At 35.2% G+C, this 22,355-nt stretch overlaps 1 protein-coding gene across 4 annotated transcripts; it reads right to left on the bottom strand.

Moving 5' to 3' along the window:
- Window positions 1–2,680: 2,680 nt before the first annotated feature.
- On the bottom strand, window positions 2,681–21,753 carry LOC116165555 (small conductance calcium-activated potassium channel protein). Of its 4 annotated transcripts, XM_031480104.1 has the most exons (11): window positions 21,380–21,753; window positions 8,647–8,803; window positions 8,459–8,595; window positions 8,284–8,379; window positions 5,707–6,128; window positions 5,520–5,655; window positions 5,351–5,461; window positions 5,066–5,193; window positions 4,941–5,010; window positions 4,247–4,399; window positions 2,681–4,171 (listed from the first exon to the last, which is right to left on the bottom strand). In XM_031480104.1, exons 1-11 carry the CDS (start codon window positions 21,470–21,472, stop codon window positions 4,019–4,021), a joined length of 1,656 nt encoding a protein of 551 aa, XP_031335964.1. In that variant the 5' UTR covers window positions 21,473–21,753; the 3' UTR covers window positions 2,681–4,018. The 4 variants fall into 4 exon arrangements, with proteins under 4 accessions (XP_031335964.1, XP_031335963.1, XP_031335966.1 ...); XM_031480103.1 differs by having other exon boundaries at window positions 8,459–8,803; window positions 21,380–21,746; XM_031480106.1 differs by lacking the exon at window positions 21,380–21,753 and adding an exon at window positions 17,534–18,224 and having other exon boundaries at window positions 8,459–8,803.
- Window positions 21,754–22,355: the final 602 nt, after the last annotated feature.

Genomic DNA, 22,355 nt, shown 5'->3' on the forward strand with positions numbered 1-22,355 from the left:
CGTAATATTTAGTTGTCCCTGCATTTGGTACAAAAAAATGTCTGTTGTCTTTAGTTTTAATTTGTCGTCCATCGCATGACAAAATGCTATCTTTTTATTCAATACTTCTTGTACGGGTTTATGCATCCTGACAGAGTATAGACACTATCTCTGTTAACACATTTTCTTTAACTATTCCTTCATGGAATGCACATAGAAAGAAGTAAACTTCATCTATAAAGGTTCACATGCTTGCATTTTAATGTTAATCTCTTTTTCAAAAATTTCAATCACCCTATCTTCACGTTCCTTTGCGTATCCTGTCGCGGTGCTTCCTGGTAATTGACTATAAAGCAAATGTTTGACTATTTTAACGCAAGACGTTTCACGCCAGCTACAAATTCTCACAAAGTTGGATTGACTACACATTGCTCCGGTGCTGTCCAACAGTTCCTTCCAAAATTTGATCTGTTCTGAAAGAATCTGTACGAACTTTTAGTTCTTCTACATCTAAGTGGAAACTGTACGTATGAATTATATAACTCGTTACATTGTTAGTAACATCGTACACCAAACTTTTTAATGATATAGGCCTGACTTCTGTAAATCGTCAACAATGGGTATTTATTTCTCTTCCTTTGGGACCTGTACAAAAATATTCGTGTTTATTGCATCGGTTATGCTCTTCGAATATATGCTTAGGTCAATTCAAAATGTCACATTCTCATTCTCTAATTTTACTGCTTGTCACAGCCGTACGGAAACGAATAGTTTGAAATAGCGTTTTTTAATCTTTGGTCAACTTTCGTTTTTTTCAACATTCTTCTAATTTGTTTATATAATTTTGCATTCAATCTTTTGAATCACTGTAGACGGGCCCATATAACATACATTCAATCACTTCTTCAACCAATTGTGTATACTTTATTCCACGCATATCGGCCTGTAGAATCTATAATTTCAAACAGTTCCAAGATTGGGCTACTAGTTCAAAAGTTACAGCCCTTTGAATTTTTTTCGAAATTGGTTTCTAGTCTATAACTTTTGATTGAGAAGTCTGATCGAAAAAGTACGAATTGTTTTGGATTCTACGCACCAAAATTAATAAGAAAAAGTGTTTTCCCGAGAAATTTTGGTGTAGTCGATTTTTGGTAAAAAAGGAAGGTTATACACTGCCTTTTTTTGAGCCCCGAAAAAAATTGTCTCAGATCGACCCGGAAAAAAAATTTTCTTATAGAATGTGGCCTGTAGAATCCATAATTTCAAACAGTTCCAAGATTGGGCTACTAGTTCAAAAGTTACAGCCCTTTGAATGTTCTTTCGAAATTGGTTTCTAGTCTATAACTTTTGATTGAGAAGTCTGATCGAAAAAGTACGAATTGATTTGGATTCTACGCACCCAAATTAATAAGAAAAAGTGTTTTCCCGAGAGTCAATGATTTAGTCGATTTCTGGTAAAAAAGGAAGGTTATACACTGCCTTTTTTTGAGCCCCGAAAAAAAAATTGTCTCGGATCGATCCGGAAAAAATTTTTTCTTATAGAATGTGGCCTGTTAATCGATAGATGTTTGAACTCCCTCAACGATAATCACGGCTTCCATTTCTGTGGATTGTCCAGTCCCGTTTTTATAACAAGTACGTTTCGGGCATTTGCCGTACTTATAAAGATTTTCCTTAGCACATATCAAACAAAATGTATTCTTCAGAGCCTCATACAATTCCTTTCCTGTTCGTAATCTAACAACACAAGCAACGCCTGATAATGACACATTTTATGCGGTACGACTACTGCAACAGTAGGATGTCCTTCACGTCACCAACTTCTAATGAACTTTTCCTCCTCTTCGGCAGCCTCCTTCGTTGCATCAACTGCACGAATATAAATATCACAAACTTCATTGTGATACACCGCGTAAGTACATAAGATGGTGCAAGAATGTCAAGTGCGGCTGCTAATTCCTTCAATTGGGAAAGACCTCCACTTACGGCCATTTTACCAGAAACGACCGATCAATTTATAGTAATTCTTTCGTCATTTATGCTCTCCGTACATACAGCCTCAGTTACATTACACATGCTGCATTTTAATGTGAATGCAAACCACTGCAGCGTTTCGCAAATTACGTCGATGTCGAAAAATGAACAACCAAATCTATCGTTTTTCGGATTTCAGCTTCCACTATAATAGCATATATATTTAACTTCTATGTCATCAATTTCGATCCCCCGATGCAGCTTCACTGGAACGTTCTGACGAGTAAACAATTGAAGTAGGGCTGCAGAAATGGGTTTCCCATATTATATTTTTTGGATTCTACTGGTCAAAATTTATTAGAAATCGTCTCTTACTTTGTACTTCTGTGCTTGCTAAATCCACGTTGTGGTCCTAGACTCATTTGGGAAAGTCCTGAAAAGCATTGACAAAAATTCGAAAAACCAGAAACATCAAAGAAATTTAGTTTTTTGGGATAAAAAGGTTAAAAATTTATATAAAATTAATGATTGTTGTCTTCAGCTTGTGTACTCTCAACTTCAGCACAATTTCGGTGGCCCCTGTTAAACCCACAGAAACCATTAGAGAAATAGTGAACTGCAAAAAAAAATAAAACTATTCCTAATTATTTTTCGTTTCTTTGAGACAAGTTTATAAAGTTACTTAAGAATAACAGGCACAATAAGAAACTAGTAGTTTATTCGTTGGTAACATGAGTAGGGTAACATAGTAATGCATTTGAAAATATTTTAATGCTAATTAATATAAACTGGCTAAGTACGTAGGTATAGTTTCATAAATATACGGTATATATGAATTCATATTATAATATATGCTTATAAAACTTGTGAAATTGCAGAAAACACTAACAGTTTAACAATTTGGACCTCTGAATATATAATGCTTAAGGTGCACCATTACACTATCACACCGGTATTTCCACTATATTTTCCTCTTTTTATATTTTTAAAGGTATTATTACAAGGAAACTTATATTGTTGTAAATTTGTGGAAGTACTGCGCATTAACTTATGCATTGTTTTAACATAAATATCCTTGTAAGAATAAGCTTACCATTAATTATGAACCAAATATCACTGTAGGTACTTGGGATCTAAAACTTCTAATAATAATTAAAAAAATGCGCACAATTAGAAAACGTATGGCACCTACATTCATCTATAACATTAGTTGCCATTTACTTCGATGTCACTTTTGTGCCCTTCGCTTAATATGTACCCTTTGTTGAATTAAAGGAATAACACGTGTATAAACGTTTAATTAGCCGTTGTGTTTAATATCTCGATGCAGGTACAAAATAAGTTATAGATGCCAAGTAATACTAAATTAACTAATCTAATTAACTTTTTAAATGTAATAATCACAAGGTAGGTCATTTACTCACTATAATAAAGAGCAATCCTTTTTATCTATCTACACTATTTTATCAGTACCTACTAAATAAATCTACTTAATATGATCCACAACACATGCGTGCTAGTAATTGTTGATTGTAACTAAATGACGATTTATTTTGTGCCGAATACCATAATCATACACAATAAATACGCGGCAAAACCACCGGGTACCAATATGTTTCGGTTTTACTTACTAAAAGTGACTTACCTAATTAAGTATTATCAATCCTAGTTCTTAACGATTTGTTGTGTTATTATTTTTTAAAACAAATCAGTCTTGAAATTAGAAAGGCTTACTTTGTATGATTATGGCATTTACAGTGTCGATGATTCTGGATTAAATAACTTATTAGTACCTAAAACTAGCTTTGTGATCTGTAAAAGTACTTATCTTAATTAAAAACTAATACTGCACATAGTCAAGGCTCTAAAAACTCCTACTTTTATTGTGTATTATACATAATAGTATCTTAGATACCTACACCTTTGTTCAAAGTTAACTTCTGTGTGCGATAGATATCGTTACGCCTTTTTATTAAAAAAAATTAACAATTTAATTATTTACGATACACAATAAAAGTTGATACCTAATTAACAACTGGGTAGTAAAGTCGCCATAATAGGGCAATCAGCTTTGTGATGTAGACGTGGTCGGAGACTTGCCTAAGGGTGGCAATGTAGGCCCAGGCCATGGACATGCAGGCGGAACGCTTCTGGCTTGTTGGAGGCCGACCGCTGACTCTGGATGCAAAAAATTCCTCCTTTGTTCCATTTTCTCCGCCTGATACATATTAAAAAGACGATCGTTATTTTTTTATGTATAAAAGAAGGGCCGGAGTGTGGTTATTATACTTTCCTGCGCCTGAATGCGTGTAGCAATTAGATCGGGAAGTAGATCTAGCTGCTCTTGTAGTGTCACCAATTTATCTTCTACAGTCGCTAGGCGATCTTCTAACGTATCCTGTCTTGTACTCATATCCGAGACAATTTCGTACACTGTATTTTGGGTCTGTAAAAAAATACAAAAACTAAACTACTTTATAACAACCACGACGGTTCTCGTTTTCCTGGCGAACATCACGTTGTAAATATTTCCTGAATTCCTGCGTTTTGGAAATTGTAGTGAACGAAGCTTAAAGTGTATACATTCATGAAGTCTTGGTTTACTTATAGAAAATTCTATTTTGTACATTTTATTTAGGCAAATTTATGTTGTAATGCTTTTACTGAAATTTTTGTCTTTCAAAAATACCTTAATGGCCGAATTGTACGCAAACAGCCATTGCAATTGATTGTTCCGTCTATCAAGCTAGACAATTAATACAGACATTTCAATGTTGTGGAACACTGGAGCAAGATACAACTTAGGTTCCTAATTTCCCACAACCTGATGTTGCTTTCGGCAGAAAAGATATGGCAAGTCACACGTCTTGTTTCCTTTCAGTCTTGCCTCCAAGTAAGGAGGTCGCGCAAATAATGTAGGTATCCATTTGTGAAAAATAGCAATAAGCAATATCTTCGTAATTATTATAAAGTAAAAGTTTGCTTACCTTGGCCATATCGGTAATAGTATTAGCGTTATCCATTAATTTTCTCTGATCCATCTTTACCTTTCTTAATCTAAAATAAGTTGGTTTAGTTTAGGAGGATAGACTGCGATAATAAATCTTATTACGCATAAATTGCGAGAAGAAATTTCCTTTGATGAGTGCGTACTCTACCGGGATTTACTCTTTTCACTAGCCTTGTATGTTTGTATATCAGCCATGTTTCTCGTAAAACATTCGCGGCGGCGTTTTTGAGCTAAAAATTAAATTAGAACTGTACTATAACGAAAAATGTTCGGAAACTTCAAATTTGTATAACAGGCAACCGTTTTGCTGTCATCCAGTATAGCAAAACAACATTCTATGCAGAATAAGAGATAAGTAAAGGAAAAGTTACAAATAAATTTACTTACTCGCTTCGTGAGCTGAGTGTCCATCATAAAATTATGCACATGTTTCTCAGCTCTTGTTAATTCCAGTTTACGCGAAACTACAGCTACTAAAAGTGCCGTACATCCAGCACCCTGAAATCGATAAAAAGGTCTCTCGTAATTTTAACTGAAACACAAAAATATATTTTACCATAATGCCTGTACTAACTGCAATTCCTCTTCCGCAGTAAGTATTTGGCACAATATCACCAAAACCGACGCTAAGGAACGTTATAGCAATAAGCCACATGGCGTTTAAGAGATTTGCATGCTCCTCATCGTGAAACCTATCAAAACAAAACTTAACACTCAAACTCGAGACCTCACTACTTGCAAACCTTTCACATTGCCGTAGAGTCCAACTAGCTATTATCCAAAGTGACACCATAAACACTAACAAAACAGTTCCAGGACAAATTGTCATAAGCGTTTTAAGCACAAATCTCGTATTAAAATTTATCCGATTTAGCGCACCGATGCTTCTAGAAGACGCGTCGGTAAACAGTTTACTGTGGAGAAGCATCACGCGGCATATTAAATAAAGTCGTAGAAACATCGGTAGAGACAAGGGCACATCGTATGGAACACATTTCTTTCCAATTCCACCATTCTTGTTCGCCAACTTTGTTGTCCAAACGAACTGATTGTTTCCAGGAATTGGATGCACAGCACATATAGCAAGCTCCATTGAGATTTGGCCAATCCGCTGCCATGTCATTGCTATTCGCCAATCATCTGCACAATTATCTATCATAAAAAGCTGAAACAAACGAACAATTAAAATAGAATAGCGTTTATCGTCCTTTCAGCATCGAAGAGGTTCATTTAACTAAAAGTTTCTCTAGCATTTTCTTTTTAATGATCGTCTCTCGAACATTAGTTTCAATAAAGATTCTTTCCGGGGGTTTTCACTATAACTGTCTTATTTTCATGAATTTTATGTGCAAATTAAAACCAACGTAATCAGTAACAGAAAAATGTCACTCGATAGAAATTCTATACAAAGGGCAATGAAGGAAAGAATTATCATCTACACTAGCACAGTTAACCCAATATTTTTCCTCTTAATATATTCCTTAAACGAAATATTTGCTTGCGCTACTGTGCTTTCACAGTTATTATTTATTATTTTAGTTTTGGTTTAAACTGGAGCGGTAATAATTTAATAGCTTGTATATCGTCACTGTCAACGGTTTAGGTTTATTTGGGGCGAGGGTATCGAATTTTTTATATCCTATGACAATCAGCTCGAAATAATTCACATAATACTTTCAACCACATTCTTTCCCCGGCAGTTTCTACTCTGAAATCACAACTTCATCGAGTCGGTTGTACTTTTGACACTCCAGCTTCCGTAGCAAGCACATTAGTTGACAGTCAACAATAAATTTTCAAAGTAGTTTCCTTAGCTCTATCTTGGGCCGTTATTAATCGAATCTCGGCCCATTAAAATTCTTTCGCGGCTGAAAGTAGGAAGGGCTGTTGGGTCATTACTTTCTGTCCATCTCCCTCTTTAGCCAGAAACTGAAATTCCAATATTATTATAATTCTGAAGTTGTTTCCATATACTGGTACTAACAGTTGCTTGACAGTGAAGTAATTTGGAGTCATTGTCATTGATCTCACAAACAGGTATGTTTGGGGTTGCAGCATCTCATAAATTTCATCTACAGAGCCGAAATATTTAAAACCTGTATTGTGACAAAGTTCTGATCTCAAAACTGAAATACTCAACCAGTACAGGAGTGAACGAAAAAGGTAATTGATTTTGTGGTTGGAATTAATATTTACCAAAATAAAAGGATGCGTAATACAGTTCGTATGAAATTGTAGATTGAGTAATCCAAATACGAAATGAAACAAAACCGTTCATAGGAGGGTTCAGAGGATTGTAAACGAAGGGCGTAAACGACGTGAATGATAAAGAAATGTATAGGAAAATGTTCTTGTTGATTAGATGTGAATTGCTATAACTGGGCAATAGTGGCAAGGGTGTTTGAATCCCGCATATAAAATGCCTTAATGGCTTCTCCTAAGCTGAACGTTAGTGTTTTACGAGATGCCGATTTTCAACATTGCGTGTGATCCAAATGTGCGTCTATATTTTCATCCAAGTTAGGCACGATTTCATTCTATTTGCGAATTTCAAAGTTGCTGAGATTAAACCTAGATATTGTACGAGTAGAATCGGATTGAATTTCTGTACCTAATGAGGAAGATTACGAGATCAATATCAAATCAAAGTATGTCTGACAGCAGAAGAACAAAGAAAATTGTTTTAATGCGACATTTAGAAACTTTCTACATCTGCATAACTTTGACGTATCAATTTATGGGAAGCCTGAATAGATCAATTTCAAATTTCCGCTTCTTAAGTCTGATTTCTATCTTGGAGAAAAATATAAGTATTCAAAACAAGACGGTATCTCAACATTTACATAAATTATGGGCGTAGGTAGGTATCAGGTTCCATCAGGTTACAGCACCATAAAATCTAGGTCGTCCGACTACATTCGTTTTTGTAGTTTTTTAAATCCAGTATTCTCTATTAGGTGCATGTTATGTTATTATAAAAAAGAAGTTCAAGGAAAATGCCATTCCACTTGCATTCAAATTATACGGTGTCGAAGATGCAACAAAACCATATGATTGCGTTGGATTCAGTGTACTTGTAAAGTGTTTTTATGCCAATTCGTGACATTAATCGTTGATTTAGGGAGCATTTTACGAATTCCTGTCAACAATAACTTGTTAGACTTTGCTTATTTGGTACTCCTGCGTAGATTATCAGGGATTACAAGATTATCAGGGTTGCGACTATTATTCTGACCACGATGCATAAACTTATATGGCTATTCAATGATTGCACCCAAACTGGAAGTTTATGCGGAGTTTCGTACCCACACGTTACTCACCTGTACTTCTAAAGCGTGGTAGGCAACTATGAGGCCTAGAAGAATCACAGTCGATACAGATATCAATGTTTTGAGCGCAATTGAGTAAAATTCGTCCTGAGAAATAAAAAGAGTTAAATCCAAAATACGAAGAGATAAACTGTGTAACTACACTTTTACACACACAAATTCTTACTTTACGATAGACTCCAGCACTTGAAAGTTCGTTTTCGATTACCATAATTATAATTCCAAACATACCCATAACGAGCGCGTAGTCACTAATTCTTTTCCGTTTTTCAAACAAAGCTTTACGCCGTCCTAACCGGTAACCTACATTAGGTTTATGTTTTAGGCTACCAGATGATGGTCCTTTATAAACACCTGGTCCGGTCGGCCTTTCCTCCATGAATCGCGGATACTCCGTGTGCGACACTAATGCAACTCCCGACTCTTCCGGCTGTACTCGACCACTTGTCGAATCTCTGCTTGAGTTTTTTACTGCGCCAGGAATGGAGAGTGTAGAAACAGGCTTCCGCAGCTGTAATTCAGTAAATTATTCTAACTTTTATTTATTACAAACTTAATTCTATTTTAAACGGTATAATTGCTAGAAGCACGTGATACTGTAATCGACAGCTAAATCTACGAATTTGAGTAGAATTTCAATCAACAATAACCGCACATGAGTGTACAGTTACGAACATGTAATGTTTGAATGACCTGACACTGTGCAACTATCATTCAGTGTAGGTGCGCCGTCGTTGACACAAAACTGAAAATTTTAATATGAAGAATTTGGCACCAACTTCAAACGCAAGAAAAAGTTTAAAATGTTGCCCTATAAGAAAATCCACTCTTTCTCTTTTGATGAGATGGGATTCCTTGTAGAATTCCATCTAATTCATATCTACTGAAGGTTCTACTCTAAATGCCCTGGGGAATAGACTTACAAACAAAGTTAGGCATGATATGTCGCAACATAATGAATCACGCTATCCCTTTGATCGTAATAATTGCCCTACTTAGACGCAGCACGATTAAACGAAAACGTATAAAGTTCTGTTTGGTATGATAAAAAAAAGCTCAGAATTTTATCCTCCCCTTTGTTTGCAATTTAAAAAGCGTATAATTGAATATTCGGATTTAAGAATAAATCCCACACGGCTATTAACAAAGCTAGTATTCGCCGTCGTTGCGGCTTTTTATTTTGCGGCACACTTAAAGTGGGAGATTTCTTCTAAATCCTGCTAAAAAAATCGGGCAAAGCAGCTAATATGAAAACGTGAGGCACTAAGCTATATTAGGTGAACAGTGCTACATATTTGGTGCCTATTGCTATTTAAGTGATATTGTCACCTGCTTCCCAACTGAAGAAGTCAATACAGCTATGCATTACCCTCGCACTCAAAGATGTAACGAAATTACAGCTTCTTAAAAATGCGTTGAAAATGGTAAATTAATAAAATACTAGATTACGCATAACATATTAAACAGATAACTCAGCGTCGCCATAACAAATCATTTTTATGTCTGCTAAATGGTGATTCGACGCTAAACTAATTACACATTGTGCCACAATGAAATAACAGTATCGAATCATTTAATTTAACAGTATAATATAACATCCCCACAAAAAATAAAATACTTACCCTACTGTAACTCAATAGATTACAATAGATTTACCATATTCAGTGTTTGAGTTACTTACGTAATGATTTCATGGGCGGAGAAAGCTAATGTGGGTGATAAACGATCCAACAGAAATTAAAGCAAACATTTAAAAGGAATTGTACGGATTTTGCACATGAAAAGTTAAATTTAATATGAAACGTAAAGCTCACCGTAGATTTTCATCTGCCAAATAAATTTCTCTTTCGGTGACATTTGAACGACGGCTGACTGCAGTATTTATTTTCCCATTTCAAATTTCTTGCATCTTAAATCATTGGCTGATAAATTTTAAATGTCGCTTGCCTTTGTCACTTTCCAACCGTTTTGTGCCAATGGGAAGGAGCCGTGTGGTGTCAAAACCTTTTTTTAAAAACTTCTGTATGTTCCAAAAAAAACCCTAGTTATGGGTAAAATAGTACAAACTAGAAAACGGATTTTAAGGTTGGTAAGAATATGAGGGTGGTGCAAAAAAATTCGTCGTCACCCCAGAGGTTCCCAGAGAGTTTTCATTTGTGAAGAATTATAAATGGGCATACGCGAAATTCACACAAATAAATAACAGGTCAATTATAACACCCAAAACAGGACTAATTACAATGTAAGGACCCATTTCGTTTCTAGCTCGTGAAACCCGGGTAAACTCCAGTAGGACTTTCAATCAATAATGTGTTGTAATGAATATTTAATAATATTATCAGAGATTAGATTCTCTAAAATTAAAAATTAGCTTGAAGAAAAATATGAAAGATTGAAAAATCAATTAAAAAGACCAAAATAACGAATTATTGTTTTTTTTTTTTTTTTTTTTTTAGGTATGGCTTCGACTACTTGGGTCTTCTCGACATTCATACACATACCTTCCAAGTAAAAAGTAAGTATTTTAGAACTTTATATTTTTATACATTGCTGTATATCCCTATTGCTTTCAGGAACTTTAGCACATTCTTCAAGTTTGGTATTTCGTTAAGGTTGCTTCTAACATCTTCCTTTAGGTTAAACCTATCACGCTGATTTACATACTTAACACAATCACAGATTACATGCTTCACAGAGAGATCAACATTACACGCATTGCATCGCGGCCTGGGATCACCCGTCAACGAATTATTGTTGTTGGCGACTACAATTGGGTGACTTTCAGTTACAACACATACGCTACTGCATCTTGTGAAAGTTTGAATTTAACCAACAACACCTAAAATACGGTGTTGTTGATTTAACGTGTTTTTTTCTGCAAAAAAGACACAACTTTATGAAGCACACTTCACTAATGTAACGTTAAGGATCCAACACAAGTGCGGATTCCTGCTACAATAGTATATCACCACTTTTGGTAAGTCAGTATTGTCCTTGCCAAATCTTACATAATATATTTCTCGTCAAAACGAAGTTTTATTTCTTTTGGAGCCAACGACATATTGGTATCCTCCCTTGTGTCAATCAGTCGACAACCTACAAGTCTCGAAATCGAGGTGTGTAATTCGTAAGTTCACAATACCTTCTAACTGTGAAATTATTAATTTATCTGTATGTCATGATGACACAGAATGAGATAGATACTTTAACCTTTTGCAGAATATGTTGGAAAATGCGAAGAACTTTTACGGTAACCCGAAGGCCGAATCATAGACCAGAGACTTGTGAAATGTTTAAATGTCACCGCGAACGAATTACGCTTTTAAACATAATCATTCACAAAATGCCAAAAAAGTCGATTCCTGCAGGAGTTCTGTTTTAATTCGCTCTATAGGTTTCTCCAATTTATGCAACTTTACATATAAGATAAGACGTCTATAACTAAAAAATTAAAAGAACTTGCGTAAAACTTTATTGTATGACTATGAAGCGCTTCACACACTGCGCCCCCCCCCCCTTCCACAACCGCCAAAACTTCTCAAATAACTTACAATTAGAAGTAGAACAATATTATAGAAAAATTAAATTTAAATCAAGATATGGCAGTATGCTGCTGGAATAAAAATACCAATGTGTACTTATGTGCAAAGATAATATAATTCGTGCTGTATAGGTAACGTTATACTCACACGGCTCACAAATCGTCAGAAGAGTAAGAACAATATGCGCGTATGGGAGTTTCTAGCTTACCAAAATTATAACAAAAATGTGCATCACGCACGATTAAGAGTATAAATAAGTTACTGTTTAATCGAGATCTACCTTCCTAATCCGTGAGATTGTGTAGCGTATTTGAATTAGCCCATTAATGGCCAAGGTTGAGAATAATTCAAATTTGTGCAAAACAAATGTATACATCTTGTAGGTGAAGGTGTGTGAACACGATTACACCCGACAGCTTCATGCATGTCATATACCGTATTTTTCCTACTGAATGAAACTGTTTGCCCAGCAAGGTTCACAACATTGACGCAGCTCGTAGTTTTGAAACCATCCACAAAAATTAACATTTGATTGAACATTTTAAACAAATTGTGAATGTCGTTTATGCCCGAGACTCGATTTTGAGTAGCTATAAAGTTACAAATTGAAAAAGAAATATGCCCTTTACAATTAAAAAACCATAATTTAGTGTTGGACAAACCTAATTTTGATAGTATTATGGGATCACTGGGATAACGTGCAACCAACAAAGTTGTTCAAACAGTAAGTATAGACAGAGGAGCCTAATACCGATAAATCTAACTCACAATATCGATTGCGACCTAAATCCCCCCAAAACCATGTTGGTATTTTTCCTTCTGGAGATCGTCCGTAAAAAAGTGTTTGGTCTTTACGTCTAGTCTATTGTAATAACAGAGGTTTATTACTTATCGTAGATCTTATAAAATAAAACTTTACTATCATTTGCATCATTTCTTGTTGTTCCCCCATGTCTAACTATAGAAACGTCCATAACATGTTAATTTCAGCTAGTTTTCTGCTGATTTGTGGGACAACGTTTTGTGCGTTAATACTAACGAAGACGCGGAATTTGGGGGTTATAACTTGATACTCAGAAGAAAGTTTTCCTTGGCATACCAAATTGTGCTCGCCTTTTAGTCTTAAATGACATCTTCATACTAAGAATGAAGATTTTCAATTGCTGAGTTCCGACTTTTGGGTGTGCGTTGCTACTGTTAAAAACAAAGGGTATCTTGTTAGTGAATTTACTTGATTTTTCACACAATTACTTAAATAGAGCAAACGAAGGGCGCGTATGTTAACAAAACCTTTAATAGAACAGCTACCGGAAGGAAGGCATAAAAGAAAAATGGCTCCAGGTATAATTGTGGAGGCATCGACCGCGTACGGCTCAGGGTCTCCAAGACACATACCTCAGTCTCGTGACAGACAAGTCTATGTCAAGAGTAAACTATTTTCTCGAAAATCCGTATTTGGGGGAGTTCTTCTGGATTGCGCATTAGCGACAAAATTATCCTATGCTTAGTAAGAAATTTTCTCACACCAAAATTGCCACATAGTCCCTTTGATAATGTTAATAACGTGGGAAATCCTTCGTTTTAAAGTGCTATAACTAGATACTTATTTAAATGTTCTTAAATCATAATAAAACAGATCATTGTGTCTCTCAATAACGAAAGAGGGGCATACAAGCTAAAACCCTACTTGATACAGCATTCCGAAATTGCATCCAACTAAATGGTTTCATTAATTGCATCTTTATACAACTTAGTATCTTCGATGGTTGTCTTGGTAAACGCCGTTATGTTACTTTTGTGAGAAAAAGTATTTTGCAACCCTTAATAATTCCCGACAAAATGAAAGGACCAGATCATCACAAAATGAAAGTTAGCCGTAATGGCCTACCATAGGTATTTATGTGCGTTGGTGCGCCCGTTGTACTCTTTGGAGTTTAAAGACCAGATCAGAAAAGGCGGGTTACCACGCATCTCCCAAACAAGCAATGGTTCGGACTCTTTGTTTTTACTTACTCAGGAACGCCAAATTTTTGCTGGTAAGCATTTCAGACAAAGCAGGATGTAACTTCGACGCGTCTATTCGGGTACAATTTTCCGGAAAAAAATTGTAACGACAGCCCATACGTTGAGACACCATTTGAGGTTTTTTATTTTAAAAACCACCTTCATACAAAATTTTGTCGCCCGAAGTGTTTTGAAAAATATTCTATTTATTGCTTGTCAGTACATGCATTAATTTTTTCGATATATTGATACCTATTTCAATTTGTTGTTACTTTAAGATAATAAAATAGTTTTTTTTATTCGCATATTAATAATCTACATCATATTTGGGTAGCGCGTGTGTTGTTATTGTGCTGCCTTTGTACTTTAAGTTATCGCGTTGGTTTGCGTACAAATACCTTCGCATAGAAAAACACTGCAGAACTTCGAGTAAGCAAGTAAGGACCCTACCCCCTTCTGGGGGGGGGGGGTACCTTTTGAAATATAGTTTTGACGTACAAATCGTGGAACTTAGCGCAAAAATCAGCCCAAAACGAAAACAATGAATCATGTAAAATTGATCTCGATTAAAGTTGTGTACATAGTTGTAACGTGAAATTGAAAATTCCATATCTAATCATACTTACTTTATTTTTATTTCATTTTGCCTTTATTTTTGAGTGGGCGGGGTTTCAGACAAGGGTGCTCTACCAACCCAACCCACTATACATTCACAAATACCCATGCCCGAACCCGGATTCGAACTAGGGACCCTTAGCACCACAGTCCAGCTGTAACTGAACTGCGTCACATGTTACAGAGAAAGAGATGATATAATTGACGCATGTTGAAGATACGCATTGTGTGGAAACAACAAATTCCAGATATGAATCAAAATATAAGTGACAATATGCTTTTATTTTTACTTTCGTGGAGAAAAAGGACCAGTTGCTTCATCAAAATTCATTTGAACAAATCTAGCAGTTTTAGTACCCGGTGTCATGCCCCCCCCCCCTGCAACCAGTTTTCAAAGACTGGTTTCGTTATGAAGTAGAAAACAAGAGTTTCATTAGGTACCATTGTAGGCAGAATTTTGCGGACCAACCGCAAATCTTCCTAGCAGGTAGGGGTCAATTTGCAAATTTGAAATGTAATTGGTGAGTTGAATGTAACATTCTTTGATGGGTACTTATTTCACCTTTCTTATTCGGCACTTGATCGTTTGATATCCGAAAGGTTCTTCCTAATACAACGTAAGGGATAATGCAACGAATGTACCCAACTAATATTAATTTGAGTTTCCTTCAAACAGATAGGTAGGTACCCTTTAATAAATCAGACGAAATAATAATGCTTTAAAAAGAAAACAGCCATTAATCATTCTATTTAATGTAATTATGTATAAAGGTCTTTATGGCGCGAAACACAAACATTATCCACACATATTGCTGTCATAGGGTAAATTATAAATGATTTAGTTAATTGTGTACTAATTTTATCAATCTACCAAATCGGGTTCCTGTCATCAGTCAAGTGTCATATTATGGTGTAGTTACGTTTTAGAAGGGATTTCCTGTGCTTTCAAGCCAATGTTCTACCTAAATACTCACCGCATATATTTAAAGAAAATAAAGCTATTAGCAATGAACAATACACTCAATTATCTTTTACAATTTAAACCGTCACTGTCAGTAAACTGCTCCATTATACATAAAGTCTGAGAATATTTCTCCTTGCTCAATTTTCTCGGTGGAAATTGTTCGATCAATACACTGATCTCTCAACTTCTTTCTGTCAGATAGTTTTTCATGACTATCGCTTGATAATATTTAAAAATCGTGGCAGTATGGATCCACGAACGGGATCTACAATGTTATGGGACCTGACGGCGGCGTAGTTTACAATAAACGCTTTTTATACAGAACTGTATTGCTAGGGTGACGTGTAGAATGCTAGAGCGAGAAAGAGTTAAGAGTTAAGTCAGACTTGGTAAAAAAAGTGAGAGAAAATCGAGAAACAAAGAAATCAAAAGAGGAGACATAAAGTCGCCGTGATCGAGGGATAACGCCAAAAGAAGGAGTCGCGTCATTTTGAAAAATTAACAGACGCCTAAAAAGAGCATGGCAAAGAGAGATGTAAAGAAACGGAACGTCAATGAAAGGAAGAGACGTAAAAGAAAAGGAGATGTGGCGAAAGAAAGTGTAAAGAAGGCGAGCAAGTACCGCGAAGGCAACATGAAATAAGTATGAAGGTATGGTGAGGGAATGGTGTGTGAAGAAGCTGAAGTGTAAGGAAGATCCAAAATGGAAGTCTAAAGTTGAAAAGATCAAGGCGTAAACTGCATCAAAAACGTGTACAGATGGCATCAAAGATATCTTAAAGGACCGCAAAGAAAATTAATAGACATGAAAGAAGAAGGTGTGGAGGAGTCAGGAATCAGGCATGAAGCAGAAGTGCCATGAGGCTTGAAGAAAGTTAATTACGAAAACGCGAATAAAGGCAGCAAAGAGGAAGGAACGTCAGTTAGGTATATAAAGGTGTGATGAAAGCGTGGAGGTACAAATATTTGCTATCTACAAATTCCTAAAACCGAAGTAATTGAAGCCTTAATTTATTTCTACGATCGTTAGGTAATCTTAAAAATGTCTGAAATTTCCGAAAAAATAGCTAAGCATTTTCAAATAAAACTTTAGTAACTTCTGAAGAAATTCCGAAAGTTCTTTGAAGAACTTATTTAAAATTTTGAAATCTGAAGAATTTTTCCACAGTCTATTTTAAGAATCGCAAATGATTCTCTCAAGATTTTAAAGTCTAATTTTAATATGAAAAATGACGGGAACACTATTAGCAGTCCCTGGAGATGCTTTAAGAAAGAATAATTTTGTTTCCTTTCAATTTCTCAAGAATTTCTATAAAATATGAACACCAAAGAATCATTTAGTAATTTATTCATTCCTTTTTTGGATATTTTAAATGAGATTGTTCTACCAACCCGACCAGTTATCTCCGGATTACAACTAGGATCACTCTTAGGTGTTGTCGATGTCGATGATGATTAGACCAAGACCACCATCAAACTAAACTGCATTCGTTTTATACAGGTCGTAGGAAAATTGTATTGTCCCTTAACATTTAAGATGGTTAACGAGTTATTTATAGCTGTACATCATGACGCAGAAACAGTCTTTAGTTATCTCGATCACCTCTGTACGATAATTATAGATTTTATAGACTTTTTAAATTTAAAAGTCAGATAACGGAAAATCTGTAACAGCAAAAGATCTGCACAAAGCAGCAGAAAATTATGAACTAGATGAATAATGAGAGATTTCCATTTTTATAACATACCTGTGTACTATACGTATACGAAAATGAATAGGTACCAGGTACATGCTGCAAAAATTGACACTTTTAATTAATAATTATAAATGTTACACGTACATACTTTTTCGCCGTTTCCAAAATTAATTAAAAAACCTAACGCGTAGGTAGTTAGTATATTTTTGCTTGAAGCTTACGTTCTGGAAGAAAAGGGTGTTCGATTCAATTTAATTTTGACAGTTGTATATAAATTCAATCCAAATGTTTTCACTTCATAAGATATGCAATAATTTGACTAGAAGCCTGTAATTGTATGTTTTTAATTATGCATGTAAGACTATTGCTAATTAGGTCACCTTTGTTTAAAATTACATTATAACGATCCATACTCTTACCTTAAAAAATTGTCCTTCTCCCGGCAATATCTAGAAAATAAATAGCAAACTGTGGAGAAATATGTTTAAGTGCTACAAACTACTACTAACGCCTGCTTCTTCACCAGAAATACTCCCCTACTCGAATTAATATCGGGTGAAGATACCGACATTAGTAATGAAGCTTTTCTGTCAACATTTCACAGTCTATTCTGTTGTAGGCATAATTTGATGCTCAAAACTGAATTTGTCAGTTCTCCGTCCACGTTCAGTTATGGAAATCCATCTACCATTAAAACAAATACATTTGCAATTTCAAATCGCGGTGGAATATTGATGTATGTACCAATAAATTCTGTTACAATGACAATATCACTTGGAAAAATATGTAAATTAAAATATTTGCATGCGAATGTGCTCGGTGCCTCTACAAAATGCTTTAAGGTTGTGATTTCGCAACATTTAAGTGTATTTTCAACTGCTACTCTTCAGACTCCGATAATGAACCGTTATTTGAACAGGATGTTCACGTTCACATTGAAAACATAACCTTAAAGTGGTATAATTAGCGATATTTAGGTTTAATTATTTAATTTCAATCGTAAATCGTAAGAGCAATATTGTAAATTACAGAAACAAATTGAAAAAATCTCTGAAATTCGATTCACTGCTGAAAAACACAATATGGAAATTTATGCAGAGTGTATCGGCAGATTGTGAAAAGAGGGACAATCACATCATCCATCATTATTCATTATACTTTTTCTTTTGCAAACTATGAATAAGGAAAATGAATACCACATCTATTAGATATGCGGAAACCATCTACCGATATTATGTATATGTAACCGCGGTCTCAACTGAGTTGGTTAAAAGTATCTGAAACTAAAGACATCTCTCATGTTACATGGTCAAGTATTGGGATTCATTACATTACTTTGCTTCTTCCAGCTTTTGGATGATGGAAGGATCCTACAATCAGGACGACTGTCGTAAGTCGCCATAGTTTCAAGTTTAAACATTTAGTATTAGAAATAAAAGGGCGACAATGGGTTCAACGGCAATAAATAATGTTGCAGAAATCATATTCCGAAAAAAAATGTAATAGTAAGCTGGTATTACAGCACACAATATCTAATTGAAAGAGAAATGACCCAATAGGCGAAGGGAGGACAAATGATGTAGGAACAGACCTACTCACGCCCTGATTAAAACTGCTTATCCCATATGAGTAGGCTACCATGTGTAAAGAGACTGTCTACGGTTAAATAATTCTTCGCAAAAGGACCAACCGTATTTTACTATTCATATAAAAATAATGCGTACATACTGAAATACTTCAAATGACTCGGTTTTACACCATATGAATTCTCAAAATCCACAAATAATGAATTAGTATACGATATACTAAGAGTCGGTATATGTGAACTGGAAATGTCTGATCATTTTGTGCTAATTACTGCTACCAACCAAAATGCCGCTTGCTTGAGGTCTGATAAAAACTACTTTGATAAATCCGTGCTTTTTAGTAAGTCAAGATTTTGCGTTGAAGAAACCAACGCCAGGTATTAATACTATATAATATTCTATACTTGTATTGCACAGAGTTTTGTGCACCTTTCGTTTCAAAGAAATATAACTGTGGCATACAAATTTAACACATTAACAAATATGAGGCGGTTAGGAATATAAACATTTTCCACACAAAAGGTGGACAAAATATTTGTGCATGGGCGCATGCAAATAAGAAGCTCAGTTCTACAGCATTGGCTTTATGTCGATACAAATACATTGGAAAAAAGAAAAATACGAATCGGTATGATAACCGCAAAACTATACCATCAGTTCCAAGTGGTTCCAAGTGAAATATGGCGGCGGGGAGGGGGTTACGTTGCATGAGAACTTTCCATACGAATATTGTTAGGTACTCTGAAACTAAAGGCATACAAAACTCGTGTATGTGTCAAAAGGTACAGTCGAGAAAAAATATAGCAGACTCTTGTCTCTTAAATTAATATGTCGACTTCTTTTAGATCACTGAAGAATGAATATTTATGGAAAGCTAGAAAAATATTCTGCAGGGGATCGCCATTTTAAAGTTTCGCTACGAACTGGAATTTTTGTAGTGCGGCAACTAAGATTTACTTGCATGGAATGGTGAGCATTCTTAGAAAGTTAACAAACCTAAATTTCAGCCCTCGAAAATCAATAGTTTTATAACAAAATGTAAAATGATGCTTGAAAAACTAAAGTGTCGTTAAATGATGCTAGGTCAAAAGAGTACAAATAATTTACTTTAAATTCGAAAATGGCGGTGCTACAGAAAATTGCACCCCACCTCACAGAGTGGTTTAAAAATCATGGTGTTAGTTTGGGCTAGTTCTGGCAAATTTAGCGCTTGCATTTGAAAGCGATGTTGCATAGTGGTGATTGTGACGGCACGTTACCATTAAAACTATATCACTGAGCTTACTCACGGGCTCACATAGATGCGACACATCCGCTGGTGATTAGTCGCCTTTTACGGTACACACTACACAGTAATCTTGTGATGTGGTTATTCTTTCTCGTCCCTATGCGGGTAAAAAAGATTATTGTAATACCAGAAACTCCAACACAAACAAAATAAACGATACAAAAAAATTCAAAAGCTCACCCCTCGAAATTTAAAGAATTTTAATTAGCTAATCAACAAATTTGAATTAAAAAGTGTGCTGTATAATTTTTAATTATAACTGTAATAAAACAGTTGCGGATACCCTTTGCGGTACCCAAAACCTTTTATGAAAAAAAATTGTGGAAATTGATAATATGGAACCCTTCATTTTACTGTTTAAGTTGCGTTATGTTACGCATATGATATAATTTCCATATGATCATAAAAAAGTGTTCAATGAGTACCTATTTTGAAAAAAGAAAGTTGTCATCAAGTATTCGAGATCATCATGCCTCAAAGTACCGATTTATTCACTCAACCAAGTATGTAAGATTTGGATGAACTTTCCATTCTTTCTTTAAAGAAAGTTCTTTTATCGTGAAGAAAAATGACAGTAGATGAAAAAGTCACTGAAATAACAAGCTCAGTTTAACGTTTAAAAAAGGTCCCTTTGAACTTGTCGAGGACGTGCAACTGCATTGGAGGAAAAGTACCAAATGTTACACAAATAATTCAATTTTATTGCTCGAAATGCATAGTGCTACCAAAATCTGAAATTAAGAAAAGTTGAAAAAAATTGACAGATGAGGCTGTTAATAGTATTAATGCTCTAACAGTGGAACATTAGCATACAGTTTCAAATTGGTACCAACAATTAGCACAATGTAAACGTAAACATAAAAATTGTAGTAATTTGATTTGGGAGCGTCATCTGAAAAAGTTCGATCATTACTCATTAACGTGATTAACACACCAAATGAAAATGAGCTCATAAAATAGTACAGAATTATAAGATATCCATAAACCATACGCAGTTATACATACCACAAAACGTAAGCCACCATCTTCCGGTTTTACAACACATTACGCCTTAAAGCTGAGTTGAGAATATTATTGCTGTCTAATAGGGGATAAAATTCCTATGTACAAAATGACCAATCAATACTAAATAAGGTTCCTTCTCCGTGCCTTTTGAAGGACTATAGCAGGTAGGTATTTCGGAACTAATTTGAGAAATCTGATGCTCCCAAAGTTTGGGGGCGACCTTCATGCAGTCAGGCATTGTGTTTCAAATCTACATCTAAGGTGCTTCTGTAATTTACATTCCTAAAATACTTCTAAGTGAAATTAAATAAATAAACCGTGACTTTGGACAACACAGGTGTAACACTAGCGGGTATAGAATAGATATACGATAGCTTGCTGCCCACCGTTTTCACATAGGTAACCGTATCACTGGTAACTTCTGTCAAGGCACGCTTTAGACGAGTTCGTCGCGCTTGTACCATGGACTGCGACGACATCAACAACCCCGAACCCTGTAGGATATGCTATATTGGAAGATATCTCTGTATTTTTTTATTTTGACACCCCTACATAGACTATTCTAGTCTTCTAATAGGTTGCAGAGTGCTTCGAGGTTACAAAGTAAAGAACGTCTTCAATTCATCGGAACAATTAATGAAAACGCGGTGTTTCATTTTTCGACAAAAAGTCCTATAGCCATTACAATTCAAACAGCATTTAAAACGTTAATATTGACGAAAATTGTTCATGCGTGCTACCGTATACAGTACAATGCATTAATTTTGAATCTAGTACTCCACTTTTTTTTACTTGAGTCAGACAGGTTTGCCGATAACATTATTGTGGGCCAACATGGAATCAGAATAAAATCACTAATTCCGCATTCCGTCCGATTTCTATGAAATCAGATAATAAATTCCGAACTTTTCCTGAAAACTTGTTGTTTAGTGACCATTTCTTACTATATCTATAGGGGTAAGATTTGTGTCATATTAAGAACGTTGAACCCAAGGACTCTACAGTGCACTATACTTTAGTTTGCAAGATCTAAATCTCTCATTGAGGAAAATGTTTAGCAGATTTATTTTGAGGTAAGTATGTATGAAACACGCGAGGAAATATATCGCTGCGTGGTCGACTGAATCTAATTAAAACGTATTGTAAATTACAGAAAGTAATCGCAGGCAAAAATCTATTCCGTTGTCACTAAAACATTCCAAATGAAGGTTATACGAGCCCTAACACATAAATATCCACTTTCAAAATTAATTAAACACATTTAGTTACCTATTTCATTTTTTATAAACTCTAAATATTTAGTAAGGTTCACTGCAGGGTAGTGGTTATTTTGTAATCAGCGTTTCTCAAGCTGGGACCGTA

This window comes from Photinus pyralis, unplaced genomic scaffold (assembly GCF_008802855.1).
Source record: "Photinus pyralis isolate 1611_PpyrPB1 unplaced genomic scaffold, Ppyr1.3 Ppyr1.4_LG3a, whole genome shotgun sequence".
Classification (NCBI taxonomy): Eukaryota; Metazoa; Arthropoda; class Insecta; order Coleoptera; family Lampyridae; genus Photinus; species Photinus pyralis.

Excerpts from the sequence above, each read along its gene's own strand:
- LOC116165555 (XM_031480103.1), bottom strand. The coding sequence starts at position 21,472 with ATGTCGTCGCAGTCCATGGTACAAGCGCGACGAACTCGTCTAAAGCGT. Across the intron at positions 8,380-8,458 it reads GTGCTGGAGTCTATCGTAAA|GACGAATTTTACTCAATTGC; the intron begins GTAAGAATTTGT and ends TTTATTTCTCAG. Across the intron at positions 4,172-4,246 it reads CTACACGCATTCAGGCGCAG|GCGGAGAAAATGGAACAAAG; the intron begins GAAAGTATAATA and ends AATATGTATCAG.